This window comes from Miniopterus natalensis, chromosome 11 (assembly GCF_054644295.1).
Source record: "Miniopterus natalensis isolate mMinNat1 chromosome 11, mMinNat1.hap1, whole genome shotgun sequence".
NCBI lineage: Eukaryota > Metazoa > Chordata > Mammalia > Chiroptera > Miniopteridae > Miniopterus > Miniopterus natalensis.
In genome coordinates, this window is record NC_142091.1 from 66,848,339 (window position 1) to 66,866,446 (window position 18,108).

General features: G+C 57.8%; 2 protein-coding genes across 2 annotated transcripts; one reads left to right on the forward strand and one right to left on the reverse strand.

Annotated features, from left to right (window-relative positions):
- Nucleotides 1-356: 356 nt before the first annotated feature.
- Nucleotides 357-10,420, reverse strand: PEX16 (peroxisomal biogenesis factor 16). Its single transcript, XM_016204076.2, has 12 exons — nt 10,239-10,420; nt 6,049-6,166; nt 5,810-5,845; nt 4,947-5,023; nt 4,475-4,608; nt 4,238-4,338; nt 3,368-3,448; nt 3,082-3,234; nt 2,908-2,980; nt 2,656-2,775; nt 1,133-1,197; nt 357-513 (listed from the first exon to the last, which is right to left on the reverse strand). The coding sequence occupies exons 1-12, from the start codon at nt 10,254-10,256 to the stop codon at nt 455-457; spliced, it is 1,035 nt and encodes a 344-aa protein (XP_016059562.2). The 5' UTR covers nt 10,257-10,420; the 3' UTR covers nt 357-454.
- Nucleotides 10,421-10,776: 356 nt separating this feature from the next.
- LARGE2 (LARGE xylosyl- and glucuronyltransferase 2) lies at nt 10,777-16,059 on the forward strand. The gene is made up of 13 exons (XM_016204074.2): nt 10,777-11,048; nt 11,364-11,446; nt 11,616-11,739; nt 11,985-12,156; nt 12,284-12,388; nt 12,844-12,956; nt 13,026-13,151; nt 13,240-13,395; nt 13,517-13,677; nt 14,085-14,363; nt 14,706-14,855; nt 14,956-15,151; nt 15,389-16,059. The coding sequence occupies exons 1-13, from the start codon at nt 10,782-10,784 to the stop codon at nt 15,584-15,586; spliced, it is 2,130 nt and encodes a 709-aa protein (XP_016059560.2). The 5' UTR covers nt 10,777-10,781; the 3' UTR covers nt 15,587-16,059.
- The last annotated feature ends 2,049 nt before the right edge of the window (nt 16,060-18,108 follow it).

Here is an 18,108-nt window from a genome sequence, read left to right on the forward strand (position 1 = left end):
CTCTGGCTAGAAGACACGCAGGCAGCTGTCATCACTGCGTAGGTTCAGCCTTGTTTGTCACCAGGGACCAGTGAGAGAGTTGTTTACTCCCGCAGCTGCCACGCTGAAGCAGCTCCCCATGCTTGAGGTTCAATGCCAGCTTTCTGTAGCTGAGGAACCCAGGTCCCAGTCCTAGCAGAGGCTTCTTGCTCCAGCGACGAGGTACAGCTCCAGTGGCTCCATCACCAGAGGGTGCAGTCAAAGTTGAGAGGGTGTTAAAGGGGTTCTGGTGGCGCCCAGGGCTGTGTGCAGAGCCTGGCCAGGGTGGGAGTGCCAGGCGCCCCGGGCTGTGGGCATGGAGAGGCCACAGGCTTGGATACTGCCAGAGTCAGTTTTATTAGGGCAGAGGGCCCCAGGGGACTGAAGGGCTGAGGCACCCCCTGCCCCTCCCCATGCCCCACTCCTGGGATGTCTGTTAGCCCCAACTGTAGAAATAAATTTTCTGCCAGGCGGGCAAGTAATCCATGAGTGGCCCTGCAATTCGATAGAGAAAAAAAAAAAGTTCAGGACTGAGGACCAGCCTCCTGGCTCTGCTCTGCCTGGGGCCCTTGTCAGCTACTGTCACTCAAATACAGCGGCTCACATCTACACAGCCAGGAGCCCTACCCTCTCACTTCTTCACCCCTAGGGAGGCAGTATCAGCACCGATCTTTGACTCCATTTATAGATAAGGGTTCTCAGGCTCAGAGAAGCCACTGGCGTGTCCAACTGTACAGATGCTGACAGCCCAGCCCTGTGGCCCTCTGCTGAGGCAGAATCTCTAAACAGCCCAGTGGGTTGCAATCCCACCACACAGTCAGTGTCCACCCAGAGAGTCTCATGTCACTCCAGGACACCAAGGCAGAGAAAAGGCCGATGGCTTGATAAGGTCTAACATTCCTCTCACCACTGGACACCCTCCTTCCAGCCACCTGAGACTCTACGGGCCAACCTGGCCCATGTCCAGGAGCTCTCCCCCACCCAACTTCCAGCTCCCTCTCTGGTTGTGGCAAGAATCAAATTACAAGAAGACAGAGAGAAAACAGTCAGAGGGACAGGGCCATGCATGAGATCCGCAACACACTGCAATAATCACACCCCGCCCCATGCTTACTTGTCACCAGGCCAATGCCCGGGACATGGTCTGCCAGCAGCTGGAGCAGGAAGAGGATCCTGGCCCTGCAAGGAGGAGATAAACAGGGAGCAGGCTGAGTGGGGCATCTGGGTTCCTGCAAATGAGGGTGCTAAAAAGCCTTTACTGACCACGCGCATGACTACAGGCAGAGCATCACAAGACATGAAGTGACTACAAAGCAAGGACAAACCCTAGTACAAAGGACGAGACCCCTGGGCATGGCTCTGGTCCTGCCATCCCCTAGCCATGGGCCTGGGATGCTCACGACTGGAAGGCAGCCTGGCTCCAGACTATACTGTCCCTGTGACAATGGGAAAGGGGAAGGAAAACTGTGCCTTCCCAGACTGCACCCTGCTCCTGCCATATGGAAACAAGGAATTTCTCTGACTGGCTTCTAGAACTTTCTCAGTCTGAGCCACTGCTCTGAGGAAGGTGGTCAGGGCAGTGGAGAGCCAGCCAAACGAGGCTTGCAGCCTAGAAGACTGCCTCTGCAATTACTGTGTTGCAATTCCTGTCAATAAGCTACTGGGGCTGGGATGTTCCCTCTGTAAAGTGCCCGCAATCGTGGAGGGAGGTCATGAGATGCGTGTAGGCCTCTAGAGTACGGAAGGTTTGGCTTTAGTGCCTTATGAGCTTTCAAATGTATTTGAAAGCAGGACCTGCCAGTTATTTTCACTGAGGTGGTATTAAACACGACATAAACTTGCTTTCTAGTCTCAGGAAAAAACAGAAGCTGCATGGCCATAATGTGAAGTACAATTCCAATTAATAGTCTAGTCTTTAAGCAGTGTACTTTTAAAAATCTACATAGAGAGGTCCCGGGAGCCTCCAGTCTGTTTCACAGCCCCAGTTGCTATACAAGGTTCCCATCTCAGATCTCGGTCTGACCTCAGGAGGCCACCCTGGCAGGCCCTTGGGAGACTTGGCCTTGGGCCACTCCCAACTCCTCTCTACCCCCTCTGCTGACACATACACGCAGGCAGCTCTGTGTCTGGCTGAGGCTAGGAGCTCTGGACCCACATAGGCGACAGAGTGCAGGCTGGGCAAGGCAAGGGTCAGGCCAAGAGAGAATGTGGGTGTGGGGATTCGGCTCTGCCACTGGCTAGCTGGGTGGCTTTGTTTAAGCTGCCCAACCTCTCTGAATCTCAAGTGCCTCCCGAAAGAAGTGGGGATAATTTGAACTATTTGACAGGAAGGTGCAAATGACCTGGAGGGTGTGGAAAGCCCAGCCCACCACCATCCCTGTGCCATGGCTCTCTGTGTGTCCTGCCAACTGCTTAAGCTCCTACACACATGGGCTCATGGCCCCAAGAGCTTGGAGGATCCAATCAACGAGGGAGTCACCATACCCCAGGACAGCACATAGTAGGTGTTCAGTGGACTTGGGATGGGGGAAGGAGGGAGGAAGAAAGGCGGGAACAGGGGTTGGGACACCATATCCCACCCCCTGCCTCTTTCCCCTGTTGAGGGTGGGCCCGACCCATTCACTGTAGGGCCCTTACTCGGAGTAGCGGTCATAGAATGGGGAGCGCAGCAGGTAGTAGAGCAGCAGGATGGTCCGACGCCGCAGCTCCAGCCGCTCCCTCCGGGTCAGGCCCTTCCTGTCACTCAGGAGGCTCAGACTGGGGAGAGGAGGGGGCACGGTTAGGGCCAGCAACAAGAAGAGCAGGGGCACCTGCCTGCCCAGGTGAGGCCAGGCCTACAGCACATAGCCTGGTGGAGAGAGTGGAGCCCCCAGACAAGCCCAGTCTCACCTGGTCACATCCACGACACCAGAAAGGAGCCAGGGTTTCCATGACCGCTGACCCCAAAGGCCCAGGCTGAGCACTGACGGCCAAGGTGTCAAGGATGTCTCCAGCACAGGGCCTGCCCTGCCCACTCCTGTTAATCCCTAACCCCAAGTGCCAGCAGCCCCACACTAAGGATACAATGCAGCAGGGGCCGGGCAATATACAAAGACTCTGCGATGGTCTCCTGCAGCCCCAGCGGAGTGGGGGTGATGCTCAGCTCCTCCTGGTGCTGCTGCTGCCGTCTCTCCTGCTGCTGGGGGGCTCCCCAGTGCCTTGAGTGCAGGGACGGAGCTAGAACACAAAGGCAGATGAGCAGCCAGGGGCCAGGGCATGGGGAGGGAGGGTGGGAAGTGATGAAAGCCAGGCCCTCAGGCCCACGATGACCTCAGCAGAGATGCCCAGTCCAGCTATGCCCTACACTTACTGTTCTGGAGCGTTCGCACCACTCGGTTTGACCGCTTCCCCACATATGACTGTTCCTGGCTGCCACCGCTGGGCTCACCATCTAGCAGAGATAGACAGAGGGCCATACTGTCAGAGGGACATGTTTCCAGAAGAGCCTGCAAAGCGTATGTGTGCAGTGAATGAATGCTCATGGGCTAAGGGGAGAACAGATGAGCATGTGCTAAGGCAACAGCTGAGGCAAGGACACTGCAGCGGGACTGAGGCTCAACCTGGAACCTGTCCACTGTGGGCAGCATTCTGCCGCCCTGGCCTGAAAAGAGGTCAGAATCACCCATGGCACATGACCTGCCAAGAACCCAGGCTTCCAAGGGACTGGAACAAGGCAGGGAGGGCCCAACCACATCTATAGAAACCACAGCACCAGAGGGGCTGTATCTTCTCAGTCCTTGGCTTTCAAAATGATCAAGAGGGGAAGCAAAGGACTGCTCCCACTCAAGGCCAGGAGAGTGAGGCTCAGGGACCAACAGGTAATGGGCCCAAAGCTCTGAAGGGACAGATCTGCTGGGTGTCATGCCTCATGAGCCTGGGGTTCTTCATATAGAGCCCAGAAACGAGGTTGGCAGGATTCCCATCTGCTGTTGCTCTGTCCCCTCTTCGTGCAGCCCACAAAAAAGGATGAGGACTCTGATGTCAGAAGTCCTGAGTTCAAGTTCCAATTCAGCCCCAACCTAATCTTTTTTTTTCTTCTCTGTAAAATCCAGGGTGATGAGAACAAATGAGTTGATGGGAACAGATATGCTCCATAAATGGACAAGATTCATTTGGTCAGCTATAAATCCACAAATTGGTCCCAAGCTCAGTTCCACTCCAGAGTGGGGAAGCAGCTTACCCGGGGGCTGTGCCTGGGTCTCCCTGTCCAGTGGAACAATGGGGGGTGAGGTCTGGAGGCCAGCCTTGAACCAGATGAGCAGGAACATTCGCAGTACCGCCCTGGATTGGGAGTATGGCAGGGCTGGGGGGGAGGTGACTAGCCGGCAGGGGTGTAGAGGTATTCTGTTGAACCCCATCTGTACAGCTGGCAGTGGTTACCCCCACCCAGAGCCTTCCCTCCACAGTCCCGACATACTTGGCCAGCTGGATGAGGGCAATGACGAGCCAACGGCCCACTTCACCCCACACCTTGGCGGCCCCCATCTCCATGAACACCTCTACACACTCCAGCACGCTCAGCCATGTTAACAGCTTCTGCTGGGACAGCGACTGCAAGAACCCCAGGCCAAGAGGTCAAGGGGTACCCCCTCATCTCAGGCCCTCCCCCAGTGTACTCCTCTGACAGGAAGTGGCTTTTCCCCTTTCCAAATGTGTAGGCCTGAGTTCCCCACCTGGAACAGCCTACTCCATGATTCTAAAACTCATTCTCTTCATGAGATGGGGACACTGACACCTTGACGCTTCACCTATGAGATGACTTGAGGCTTAAACGGACATAGGCATATCTTATATTCTATGAGACCATAACATGTGCTACACACATGCTGGTTGTTACTATTTCTTTCCCGAGTCCCTATGCTTCCCACCCCTCCTGGCAGAATTCTCACCACAGGCAGCTTTTTCCGAAGCTCCTTCCGTAGGATCCCATCATTGAGCAGTACGAGCAGGTTAGAGGCAGAGTACACTGAGGGGCAGAGTGTGGTCTTGAGAGGCTGGCTCTGTAGCCTCCATCTCCTCACCTTGTCCCCAGAACTACATGGATCACCTTTCACCTGCTGTGCTCAGCCACCCACAGATTATGTGGAAACCAACCTGCCTCCCTGCCCACTTCTTCAGAGCTCCACACTCCCCAATATGATATCATGTGGGCAGGTAGAACAAGAAAGGATGGTTCGATCTCAGTGACAAACCAGCCCAGGACTGCCTACTGTGCTCCAAATAGCCACAGATGTGTGGTTTCACCTCCTGGCCTCTGCTTTCTCTGCCCCTGAAAGCCTATTCCATCTCCACCTTTTAAAACCCAGCTGGTCCTTTCAGACTGTCACCTCCAGTACTCACTGGGCAAACACTACAAAGGCAGTTACAGTCTGGGGATCCTGGAATCTGGGACGTATGGGCTTGAATCCTGGTTCTGGAATCATCAGTGGCTGTTCCCTAAATTCACTGAACAGAATTCTGTTCCCTTAACTGGACACTGAGGAGAACAGCACTGACCTTATATGACTGTAGGGAGGATTAACTGGGCAAAGGCAGGGAAAGCGCTTGGCCCAGCCTCCTGACCAGTCAAGATCCCCAGATTTGTCTTTCAACTACGGGGACATGGAGGGCCCAGGAGTGTGGACGCTGGATCTCTGTCCAATTCAGTCACAGCATAGGATGATCTAAAGGGAAGCCTGAGACCTGGGGTGGTCACCCCTCTGGGAAGCACTCCTGGGCCCTCCCGCTCCCACCCACCCTGAGGCCGGCTCACCCAGCTCTGACAGCTCGTGCGACTCCGCGAAGCGACCTGAGAAGGCACAGAAGGAGACGTCGGTGAGCGTTGTCTCGCACTGCGTGTTTGGGTCCCTGGGTGTTCCCTCCCTACGCCCTACGGGAACCTGAAAGGAATTTCTCAAGCACGGCGACCACTACCCTAACTCCTCAGGGAAGGGGACCTGTGGGGTCAGAGGTCAGAGCCCCGAAGGAATGGGTCAAAGGTCGGGGTGGCACCTGCCAGCAGGTAACTGAGGCCCCGCACTGCCGTCTCCAGCTGGGCGGTGGCGGCCGGGTGACGAGTCACGTACTCCTGGTAGCGGAGGCCGAGGAGCCGCAGCTTCTCCATCCTGCCCTGGAGACCGACAGACCCACTGACCGACAGACAGTGCAAGCGGCTTCCTGCGCCCTTCCTGCTTCCGGCTTTAGGCCCGCCTCTCGGCTGCTTAACTTCCGCGGCCCAGAAGGACGGTGATGGGAAGGGCCATTGAACCCCCGATCACCCCATTTTTTACATTGCCTCCCTCCCGGGTAGCGCCTAGCAACTGAGGGACTAATTCCACCCGCCCTACTCCTTCAGGTCATTGGTTAACATACTCTCCGCCCCCGCCCGACACTGTCGGGACCCGGCTTTTCCGCCTTTCCGGTTGGCTGCCCTTGCGCCTGCGCAGTTACAGCTCCGGGAGCGCTCCGGGCAGCCCGAGCCCACTTTCTAGAGAAGGGTCCCGGAGCCTAGAGTCTTTCCAATAGAACGCCGAGAAGCTCGAACGGGAGGAACGGGATTTTTCAAGGGCTGGGAGGTAGCGCGCGGAAAGGAGCCTCCATCAAAGTTGAGGAGGCTCCGACAGAGTCTAAGGACAGTCGGAGTGTGTCTCGGCAGGCGCGCGGGTGGTCAGTTTCGCCTCCCGCCCCCCACCATAGGTAGCGCTGGGGAAACTGGGGCAGCGATGGGTCCAGCATCCCACGCAAGCTCGATCCCCCGGCCGGCACCATTAGTGCGCTGCTTCGGCTCCAGCTCTAGCAAGGACTTCGCCCACCAAGAGCGCACACCTGCACTCCCACCTCCGTGGAGAAGCCCTGGCTCGGGCTTCCGCTCGCCGCTCGGGAGCTTCCCTTCTCTAGGCCCCCGGTTTCCCAATCTGTAAAGTGGTTTGAGGGTAGACTTGGTCCTTGAACTCGGGGTCAATCTCAAAGCGCTTTTCGGTCCTCGATGCACCTCCCGGCCCTCAACTGCTCTCTAAGGAATGGGGGCGAGTCCTGGGGATCTCTTCCCAGACGGGGTAGACTCCTTGGAAAGGGCAGCACCAAGAGACCTGTGGCCAGAGGTGGGGGTAACAAATGCTCCGGAGAGGCAGCCACTGATTGGCTGTGGAGAAAGGGGCGGGGCCCCGCGGATCCGGGTAGTGCTGGCAGGTCTGTGGTACCCTTAGAATAATAATACATTATTTTACCTAATCCGCTCCACCAGATACTAACACCACAAGAGGAAAGGATCTCCTTAAGAACCCTGTCAAGCCCGGCCAGCGTGGCTCAGCGGGTAAGCACTGACCTATGATCAGGAGATTGTGGTTTGATTCCCTGTCAGGGCACATGCCCAGGTTGCAGCTCCATTCCCAGTAGGGGCCCTGCAGGAGGCAGCGAATGAATGACTCTCATTGATGTTTCTATCTCTCCCTCTCCCTTCCTCTCTCTGAAATCAATAAAGATATATTTTAAAACAACAACAACAACAAAAAAACAGTCAAGATTTGAATCCTGGTCTACTCTGACCACAGAATCTAGGCGTTTTAAGCAACACACCCCACCAGGAAGCAACAGTCCCTCCTTGATCTCCCTCCCCTGAGCCTTCTCCCCAGCATACTTTTCTTCTATATCCAGTGGGGAATCACAGCTGCCCTCCCTACTCAGGCCAAGGAATGAAACCCAAGGAGATGTGTCCAGAGCCCTCCGAAGAGGCAAAGGCCTCAGAGAACACAGGAGGTGGGTCCAGACATCACTAGCACCATTTCTCACCACCTCCTGGATGCCAGGCTCACTCATACTCAACTCTTCTTAGCAACCTTGCCATGATGCCAGGAGCACCTTTCCACAGATGGGGAAAAAGAGGCCCAAGGAGGGGAAAGGACTTGTCCCAGATCACACAGCTTGGCATTGGCCAAAAGGACAACAATGCAGGTCTCTTGTGGAACTGCTCTCTCCTACTGCCCACAACCCAGCAAGAGCCATTGGTTATGAGTCAGGTTAGCAACTGGGATTAAATTAAGACCAGGGCTCAGGGCATTTGGTGTAGGGCTCTTCATCCCTTCCTCCCTGCACTTCACCATCTTAAGGAAATTGTTCTCCAAACCTCACTAGCGGTACACCTCCACTCCTGCCCTCTGTGGCTGTGGAAGAGTCAGGAGAGAGAGTGTGAGGTTTCTTTGGCACTCCCCAGGCTGGTGATCCTGTGCTTCTGGAAACAAGAGAGGCATGGAGAATAGAGGAGTAGCCTTCTCCGAACAGAATATGAGGGGTTCTTGGGCTTGAGCCTGCTTCTCTTGCCTACCTCCAGGACTGGGAGGGGATCATGGGCCCAGCAAGGTTGACCGCAGGAAGGCTGCCTGAATTTTCTCTCCAGATTCTGGGCCTGATTAGGTCCCAGAGACAAAGAGTGGCCATGTGCAGAAGGCACCCAGGGCAGCTCCTCCCTGCTGGGCCCCTGCCTGGATCTGGTCACCTTGCTGGATTGGAAGGACCTCTGGGCAGGTTGGGCTGGATCTCCTCTCCTTAACTCTGCCCTGAGCCACAGGGGAAGAGAGCTAGACTAGTCCAACAGGTACAGATGAAGACACTGAGGCCCAGAGTGGGCCTGACTGGTTCAAGGTCACAGTAAAATCCTGAGCAGTGCTGGGCCAACCCGGGTGTCAAGCCTAGAAGACTAGCACCCTTTATCTGCTCATACCAGTCTCCCTTTCCCCTCTACACCCCAGAAGAACCTCTTGGAGGCCCAGCAGGCATCTCAGCACCTCAGTTTTCCCTGAATGGTAAGGCTGAACAAGGGGTGGGGCCAGCACTGTGAGTAACCACAGTCTCTCTGCAGACCCAGGTGCTGACCAGCTACCCCCACAAATTTCCTTGCAAGCCCTGACTGTGTGCCCTACCTGCTCCCTCCCATTTAACCCCCACGGACAGCCTCTGTTGACTGTCTTGCAGAGGGATTCACTCACCTCTCACCCCAGCTCCAGGCTAGAGATGAGGGTCAAGGGGGCTGGAGGCTCAAAGCTCCACATGCTTGGGTGGCCCCTGCATCCCCTCATCTGCTCTTAATTCCCAGATCTACAAGGAGCTGCCCTCAGTCTCCATGACAACCATTGCCCCTGGCCTCCAAAGGCCCAAAGCTCAACCTTCCTTGCAGACCTCCATCTCCCAGAGAAAGGCATCCTGGCCTCTCAGAGGAAGAGACTTGAGGGTCTCAGGCTGGGGTGCTTTTGGGGGGCTTGGAGAACTCTCAGGCCCTCACTTTTTATAGCTGGACATTGGGCTAAAAGACCCTTTCCAGGCCAGGGTGAGGGCCAGTGGGTCCCATCCACTTTCAGCACAAACTTATTGAGCGCTTGGTATGTACCAGGTCCTGCATGGGTGCTGGGGACCCAGTTCCATGAACAGCCACCTGCTATGGGGGAGACAGGTTATCTACAAGTCAACAAGGTCGAATTTGGAGAGTGCTAGGAAGAAAATAAATCTAGGGATGTGGGAGGAGGAGCAGACCTTGTGAGCATCTGGCAGAATTCAGGCAGAAGGATCGTCAAGAGCAAGTCATGGGGCAGGAAATCCTTAGGGAGGAGCAGCAGGAAACTGCCTGCAGGGTAAAGCCTGGGGAAGAAGCCCCAGGGTGTTCTAACAGGTCTCTTCAACTCTGGGGCGGGGAATGGGGGTGAGGGGGTAGGTAGGATAACGCTTGAGTCATGGGACTGACTGCGATGAAGCTTGTGGAGCCACAGGACAGGGCCTGGCAGAGAGTATACACACTCAGTCAGTCGTGGCTGTCGTTCACGGTCCATAGCGCCTACCACCCCCCTCCAGGGCAGAGACCAGGCTGGCGCTGAAGCGGGGTGCGGGGGTGGGGCAGCGGAGGAAGAGAACCAGGCGGGCCTGGGCACAGTCTCCGCCGTCTAGGCAAGGGTCGGGGATCCCAGGCGGTCCAGGCCCCACGGCAGTGAGGTCTCTCGCCAGTTCCAGGGCACGAGGCAACCTTCCCGAGGCAGTTTTGTCCCAGCCCCGCCGGGCCAGGCTAGGCCACCCGACTGAGCGGGGGAGGCGGGGGAGGCGGGGGAGCGGGTGGGGGTGGAGTGGAGAGGCTCGGGGAGCAGAGCCGCTCAGGTGCCCGCCCCACCTCCCGCCCGGAGCAGGTGTCCCCGACCCCGGGGCAGAAATTCCAGCCCCCTTACCTCCACAGTCCCTTTCATTCGGGCCCGGGGTCACGGCCCCTCCCCCGAGGAGGTTAAGGGGAGAAGTGCCCAGAGCGGCCGAGGGGGATGGGCTCAGAGCAGGTGTCGGTACCGGGCCTTCTCCGGTGGTGGAGGTCCCCCACTTCCTCTAGTCGTCCGGGGGGTTCCTGGGCTCCTTCCCAGCCGGGTGGGGGGGTCGGATGCCGGGGCGGGGCCCCAGAGGGTCTCCCCTCCCCTTCGGGTTCAGCGAGCGGAGGTGAAACCTGAACCCAGGTTGGGGGCGGGGCTGGCTCCTGCTTGGACGGGGCTGGCTCGCGCCTTCACCCCCCTACTCCCCGCACCCCGCTGGCTTCTGGAAGAGAAAGGACCGGGTCCCCAAGCCGCTGGAGTAGGTGAGGTGGCGACTCAGCGCGGGAGGGGACCGGGCGGCCGTCGGGGCCCCGCTGCCCAGGCTGACCCTCCTCTCCCTCCGGGTCCGTAGGGCCGGCTATGGAGCCCGCAGCCCCGGGTCGCGCCCCGCCCTGAGCGCCCCCGCGGGCCGCCATGCTGCCCCGAGGGCGCCCCCGGGCGCTGGGGGCCGCGGCGCTGCTGCTGGCGCTGCTGCTGATCGGGTTCTTCCTGTTCGGCGGGGACCTGGCGTGCGAGCGCCGCGAGCGGGGCGGCCCGGGATCCTTCCCCTGTGCGCTCTCGCCACGTCTGCCCCCGGACGGGCGGCCGCGGGGGGCCCTCGGCCGAGACCCGCAGACGGACCCCGGGGGCCGCAACCGCTCGGACCGCGTCCGGCCGCGGCCGCTGCCTCCCAAGTGCCAGGTAGGTGTGCGCGGCCCCTGGTGGCGGGAAACCCGGGGGCGCCGCGCCCCCCGCCCCGCCACCTGGGCACCCGTGGGAATCGCAACACCTGGCGTTGTGAGCAGCCAGCTGCGGGCGCCGCGGGCTCACTCCTCCGCTTCCTGGTCTCAGTTTCCCCACTTGTGAAGCGACGGGGTGGACTCTTGCCCCCCGGCCCACTCTTCCCTAGCTCAGATGCCTGTGGGGCGACGCTGCCCCAGGCCAGGCCCGCCCAACCATGCGTCCTCACCATCTGGTGCAGAGGGGGCTCTGCCAACCTCAGCCTCTCCCCCGCAGCTCTTGCACGTGGCAGTCGTGTGTGCGGGATATAACACCAGCCGAGATGTCATCACTCTGGTGAAGTCCATGCTCTTCTACAGGTAGGCCAGGTGTTGGGGGGGGGGGGGGGGAGCGTCGTCAGGAATGGGGAACGGAGCAAAGCCTTGAGCAGGATCACAAAGTTGGATTTTCCACTTCTGAGCCCCTTGGGGCTTGTCCCATGTTGTTCCTTCTTGCCACTCCCAGCTTACCTCCCTGTTCCTCCCAAAGGAAAAACCCACTGCACCTCCACTTGGTGACTGATGCTGTGGCCAGGAACATTCTGGAGACGCTCTTTCACACATGGATGGTGCCCGCTCTCCGTGTCAGCTTCTATGATGCTGATGAGCTCAAGGCAGGAGCCCTGGCCCTTCCGCAGTCCTCCCCAGCCTGACCAGCCCTCTCCTTACTCCCAAGGCATGGGGGGTAGGGGAGGAGAGGTTAGAGTTGCCTGGAACCCCCAGTTCCATCACACCTACTGAAGCTCAAATCCCTCACCCCTCCTGGGGCTTACCCCTTCTTCCTGTGTCACCCTGAGTATGTTCTGGTGCTCATAGGTTCTTCTCTGCCAGGCTCATGCCCTGCCCTTCCCACCCACAGCCCCAGGTCTCTTGGATCCCCAACAAGCACTACTCTGGCCTCTATGGGCTAATGAAGCTAGTGCTGCCTGGTGCCCTGCCTCCTGACCTGGCCCGTGTTATTGTCCTAGACACAGATGTCACCTTCGCTTCTGACATCGCAGAGCTCTGGGCACTCTTTGCTCACTTTTCTGGTGAGAGGCCTAGGACCTTGCCCCAGCCAATTCTCCTCCCTAGTCCATCCAAGCTTCCCTGTGGCCTAACCCTGAGCCAAGGTCCTGTGGCAGCCTCAGGCAGCTCCCTCATGCCCTCCCCTCCCAGATGAGCAGGTGATTGGTCTCGTGGAGAATCAGAGCGACTGGTACCTGGGCAACCTCTGGAGGAACCACAAGCCCTGGCCTGCCTTGGGCCGGGGATTTAACACAGGTGGGGACAGTGGTGTGGGATGGTGGCCACTGGTTCTTGCACCCCAGGGACTGGGCAGGGCATAGAATGCTAGGAAGCCCCCAGGAAGAATAGTGCTGTGGAAAGAACACTGGGAGAAGAGCCAGAAAACAGTTTAAACCTTGGTTGTACATGCTGAATGACTGTGGCCAAGTCACTTGGTCTCTCTGTGCCTCAGTTTTCTTACCCATTAAATGGGGATTTTACCAGCCTGGGATCACTGAGTGTGAGAAGATGGCTGTGGACATGCTCTGTAAGGTGTGCAATGACTCTCCTTTACCTCCAAGAGGACTGAGTATTTACAGAGGTTGTCCATGCTCATATCTGTCAGAAAACACAATAAGTCAAAAAAGAAACATTCAAAAGACTCCTTCATGCCCCTGGCCCCAGGAGCAGGGTTGTCCCAGGTGGGGATGACGACTTCTCCCCGTGGGCAGGTGTGATCCTCCTTCGGCTGGACCGGCTTCGGCAGGCTGGCTGGGAGCAGATGTGGAAGCTCACAGCTACACAGGAGCTCCTCGCCCTGTCCGCCACCTCACTGGCCGACCAGGTCTGGGGGAGCCTTTCGGGGGGAGTGGGGCAGGCTCAGGGCCAAGGTGAGACGGCTGTCTCTGCCCAGGACATCTTCAATGCTGTAATCAAGGGGCACCCGGTGCTGGTGCACGCCCTGCCCTGCGTCTGGAACGTGCAGCTGTCTGACCACACACTGGCTGAGCGCTGTTACTTGGATGCCGCTGACATCAAGGTGAGTGTGGTGGGGGGCTGAATGGTGGTAGTGGGCCAAGGAGAGACTCCAGCTCCCATCCCCCCACTGACTCTCCCCTGGGTCCCAGGTGATCCACTGGAACTCTCCAAAGAAGCTGCGCGTGAAGAACAAGCACGTGGAGTTCTTCCGCAACCTCCACCTGACCTTCCTGGAGTACGACGGGAACCTGCTGCGGAGAGAGCTCTTCGGGTGCCCTAGCCCTCGCCCGCCTGAGGCTGAGCAGGTGAGACAGCCACCTTCCCTGGCCTTGGGGAGACTGTCCCTCTCTGCTCTGGTGGACCCAGCCTGGTCTGGGGACTTGTCCTCCTGCCCCAGCCCTGGCCCTTCTGCCCTTGACCCCTCAGTTGCAGCAGGCCCTGGCACAGCTCAATGAGGAAGACACTTGCTTTGAGTTCCGGCAGCAGCAGCTCACTGTGCACCGTGTGCATATCACTTTCCTGCCCCATGAGCCACCGCCCCGCCGGCCCCACGATGTCACCCTTGTGGCCCAGCTCTCCATGGACCGGTGAGGATGCTGAAGGCAGCCTCACAGAGTGTGGCAAGGGCTGAGACTGGCAGTTTGGGAGGCAGGTGTCATTTGGTAGAAAGAAGAGTTCTCAGTGCCTGATGTTTGAGGAGTCCCAGAAGTTGGAGACACTGGATATGGTGGAAAGAGCATGGGCTTTGGGAATCATTCAGATGCCTGGAAATGCTTTTCCGTAGTTGTGGGGCCATGGGCAGGTCTTAATATCTGACCCTCAGTTTTCTCATCCGTCTAATGAGAATGACCCACCTGGTGGGATAGTTGTGAAGGTTAAATAGAACCAGCTCAAAAAGTGCATGGAAGGTGCTCACTCAGTCATGTAAATGGGTGTCCACAGCTCACCTGGGAGGTCTTCCAGCCCTCCCTGCTGACCACCCCCCTCACCCCAGGCTGCAGATGCTGGAAGCCCTGTGCAGGCACTGGCCGGGCCCCATGAGCCTGGCCTTGTATCTGACAGACGCAGAGGCCCAGCAGTTCCTGCGTTTCGTCGAGTCCTCGGCGGTGCTCTCCGCCCGGCACGATGTGGCCTACCACGTGGTGTACCGTGAGGGGTCCCTCTACCCCATCAACCAGGTGCGCAACGTGGCCTTGGCCCAGGCCCTCACGCCTTACGTCTTCCTCAGCGACATTGACTTCCTGCCTGCCTACTCCCTCTACGACTACCTCAGGTGGGCCCGAGGGAGAGCAATGGTACGTGGGTGGGTGTGGTCAGGGCTGGGGCACCTGCAGGACCTAGGCGAGTGTGTCCCTGCTCCTTTCTTGGCTTCAGTGTTGTCTGTAAAGTGGGGTTTGCGTTAGGGTGGGGGCACGCTGTTTCTCTGGGCTGCCATAGGAGGCTGGGGGGGGGCAGGGCCTGCTTCCCACAACAGCTCCACTCGGGTCTGTCTTCCAGTGGGCGTCAGGTGAGCTAGCCTTTGAAAGTAGGGTCCTATGGCTGATAAAAGCAAGAGAATCACTGGTCCAGTGCTGGTCCATCGCCTTCCCTCCTGTTCACGGTGCTCCCTCCTCAGGGCCTCCATTGAGCAGCTCGAGCTGGGCAGCGGGCGGAAAGTGGCCCTGGTGGTGCCAGCATTTGAGACCCTGCACTACCATTTCAGCTTTCCCACGTCCAAGGCTGAACTGCTGGCTTTGCTGGACGCAGGCTCTCTCTACACGTTCAGGTAGGAGAGGCCACTGCTTTGTCCCTGTTCCCCACACCAGCCCTCACCATCCACGAGCTCCTAGCCTCAGCCTGGCTCCCTGCCCTGTCCCTTTCCACAGGTACCACGAGTGGCCCCAGGGTCAAGCACCCACAGACTATGCCCGCTGGCGGGACGCTCAGACCCCATACCACGTGCAATGGGCTGCTGAATACGAGCCCTATGTAGTGGTGCCACGTGACTGTCCCCGCTATGACCCCCGCTTTGTGGGCTTTGGATGGAACAAGGTGGCCCACATCGTGGAGCTGGATGCACAGGTGAGGGGGAACCTTGATGCCTCCAGCTTTTATTTGAATACCTCCAGGCCCAGGGAGCTCACTATGTTCTAGCGTGGTGCACTGCACCATTAGGCAGCACTATTAGAAGTCCCGCCCTTCTGCAGAACTAAAATCATCTCCCTTTTGGTCTGGTTTTGGCTCTTAGAGACTATCGGATAAGCCCACGCCCCATCCCCCAGCCAAGGCACTGACCGTTTGCCTGCCCTACCCCCGCAGGAATATGAGCTCCTGGTGCTGCCAGAGGCCTTCACCATCCACCTGCCGCACACCCCAAGCCTTGACATTTCCCGTTTCCGCTCCAGCACTGCCTATCGCGACTGCCTGCGGGCCCTCACGGACGAGTTCCACCAGGACTTGTCCCGCCACTATGGGGCTGCTGCCCTCAAATACCTCACTGCCCTACAGCGGCCCTGAGGCCCGCCGACCTCCCAAGGCTGGGCCTGTGTGGCCACTGCAGCCCCTTGCCTTGGCTCACACACACTCCCATTATTTAAATTATTTAAGGTCTCTATGGGAAGGGCTGCTGTGGAGCAGCTGGGGTGGGGCCTGGAGGCCTTCCTTTGCTGCTGCTCTATGGCTGGGGTCTTGTCTCCCTCTGCCCCAGCTGGTTTGGGGCTGGTTCCGGTTCCCCCATCCTCAACTATACATCCCTTTTTCACAATTAAAATTTTAAAAGCTCCGTTTCATGTTCTTGGTTTGGGGCACGAGGGTATCAGTGAGCCCAGGGAAGTGCCTGGGAGGTCCTGAGTCTTGCTGGAGTCACAAGAGGGCCCGGGTCCTCCCCTGGAGGCTGGGACTAGAGTTTGTCTTGCCCACCCTCCCAGACCCCAAACCCAACACCATGAGGCTGAGAGACTTTATTTGGCTTTATTTAGTAAAATGTTAAAATAAATAAATACAAATTGATCAGCTGCTCTGTATCCCCCCCACCCCCTCAAAACAAAAATCAAACAGAAACAAAAACTTTGAAGCACAAAACTCCAAATACAAGTTCTACCAAGACTGAAATCACAAAGGGTGTGGACAAAAGACAGGTTGGGGGCTGGCTGGCTCTTTTCTGCTCAGAGCTTGCTGACCTCTGGCTGCCTGTCCTGTCCTGCCTGGCTGCAGCTTACCCTGGGCTGTGGACCCAGTGACACTGGAAGAAGGGGCAGGGGCCAAAGGCTGCGGTAGGGACAGTGGAGTCCTCAGGGTTCAAGAAGGGCCTTGTGGAAAGAGAGAGCCAATGGGATTTGTGAGCCTTGGTCTCCCTGGAAAAGGGCTATTTTTAAAGAGCTCCCACCCTGGTTCTCTGCAGGGGGCGACTCCCAGCTTCTTCCCCTTCACATTTTTGGGAGGGCCAGTTATCTTCAGGGGCCACCCCCTCCCTTCTTGGGAGGCGCTGACACTGAGGATGGCTGTAAATTGGGGTGATGATGGGCCTCCTGTTTCCTGCCAACGGTGCCCAGCTGAGGGGTGGGTGTGAGGCCCACCGTCCTTTACACAGAGCACGGTGCCTCCATCCCAACAGAGGCCATGGAATCTGGAGAACCCAGGGCCTGGAAAATGCACCTGGGCCACCATCCATCTTAGCACCCGAAGAGCCTTTTGCCCCTGGGGTGAAAGTCTCCTATTAAGCCCTTTGGATAAATAAGACCACACCCTAAGAGCGAGCGAAGGGAGGAAACCATTTAGGGTGTGTTGTGTGAACTGGGAGAGCCCAGAGAGGCTCTGCTGGCCCAAGAGAGAAAGTATGGAGATGGTGGAGGCAACTATACACAGACAGGTGAGAGGAAAGGGTCACCCTCGAGAGAGGTGTGGGGGAAGCAACTGCACCCATTCACGCCACCTACTGAGCCAAGCAACAGCAGGGACAGAGAGGCAGTTCCTGGAGGGAAACTGGGCACTCAGATGGTGCCAGCTGGAGGCCGCCATGGCCATGTTGCAGGCCCCACACAGGTCTCCCTGCCAGCCCCCACCAGTAGGCTTACCTCAAAGGGCCTGATAAGGAAGGAAGCAAGCAGAACTCCGGATGAGCTCAGCAGAGGTGAGACAAGACCCAGCAGGCTCCATGAAAGAAAAAGGACCTGCAGGCCACATTGGCAAGAAAGTGAGCTGAGTGGTAAGATGACAGCAACGTGACCTCACTGCCTCCAGGGCACAGCGCCCGAGCCACAGGACTGACATGGGCCCCATGATCAAGGGCCAGGTGGGCAGCTTCCTGGTCTCAGACCAGATGATCCCTGGCCTCTGAAGTGACTACAAAGCCAGCTGGTCTCAGATATATCTGTCAGTGGCGAAACTCAGGTGTGGGGAAAGGAGACGGGAAGTTCGGGTGGGGCAGTCATGAGTGTGTCTCAGGTGGTCACAGGCACCCACAGATCTGGGGGACAGAGAGGAAAAGGAGACTGGGTGACTAGGGCCTTTTCTTTGCAGTACGAGGTGTCTTGAAATTTAAGTCCAGAATGTGGGTGTGGGGCAGGGTTGCATTTTTATACTCTATACTAGCTGACTCCCCAAGTGGCTCCTATCTGAACTTCAGGAAGGATCTATACCCCAGCCCTAGGCACAGAGTGGGACTGCTTACAGCAGCAGGCAAACACTGGTCAAGTCCCAGCGCTGCCCCACCCCTGAGAATCCTCAGGCAGCTCCTTTCTGAGCGAAGGCCGCTAGTGATGATGGTTTCCCAACTTCTTTCAAGAAGGAAGGTATTGTGTGGCAACCCCAGCCTCTGGGCCCAGACAAGTCGAATGGGAGCACTCTGAGACAGGGCCTACAGCCTGGCGCTAGGCTCTGAACCTCTGCCAACTATTCCTCCGACTAGTCCAGGCATTTCCAAAGCTCCCTGACTAGACATAGCACCTTGGTTTCTGCATGAGGAAAAGAAGCTCCTCTCTTTCCCCCTAGGCAACCTCTCAGTCAGGGCCTCTGAGGCCTGCACAGCCACTCAGAATCCC

Bases quoted from the DNA above. Each gene is read 5' to 3' on its own strand.
- PEX16 (XM_016204076.2), bottom strand. The intron at 5,846-6,048 runs GTGCCACCCCGA...GTGCCTTCTCAG, and splicing joins CCTCAGTTACCTGCTGGCAG to GTCGCTTCGCGGAGTCGCAC. The intron at 1,198-2,655 runs GTAAGGGCCCTA...TCCTCCTTGCAG, and splicing joins TTCTATGACCGCTACTCCGA to GGCCAGGATCCTCTTCCTGC.
- LARGE2 (XM_016204074.2), top strand. From the start codon at position 10,782: ATGCTGCCCCGAGGGCGCCCCCGGGCGCTGGGGGCCGCGGCGCTGCTG. The intron at 11,049-11,363 runs GTAGGTGTGCGC...TCTCCCCCGCAG, and splicing joins CGCTGCCTCCCAAGTGCCAG to CTCTTGCACGTGGCAGTCGT. The intron at 12,389-12,843 runs GTGGGGACAGTG...CCCCGTGGGCAG, and splicing joins GGGCCGGGGATTTAACACAG to GTGTGATCCTCCTTCGGCTG.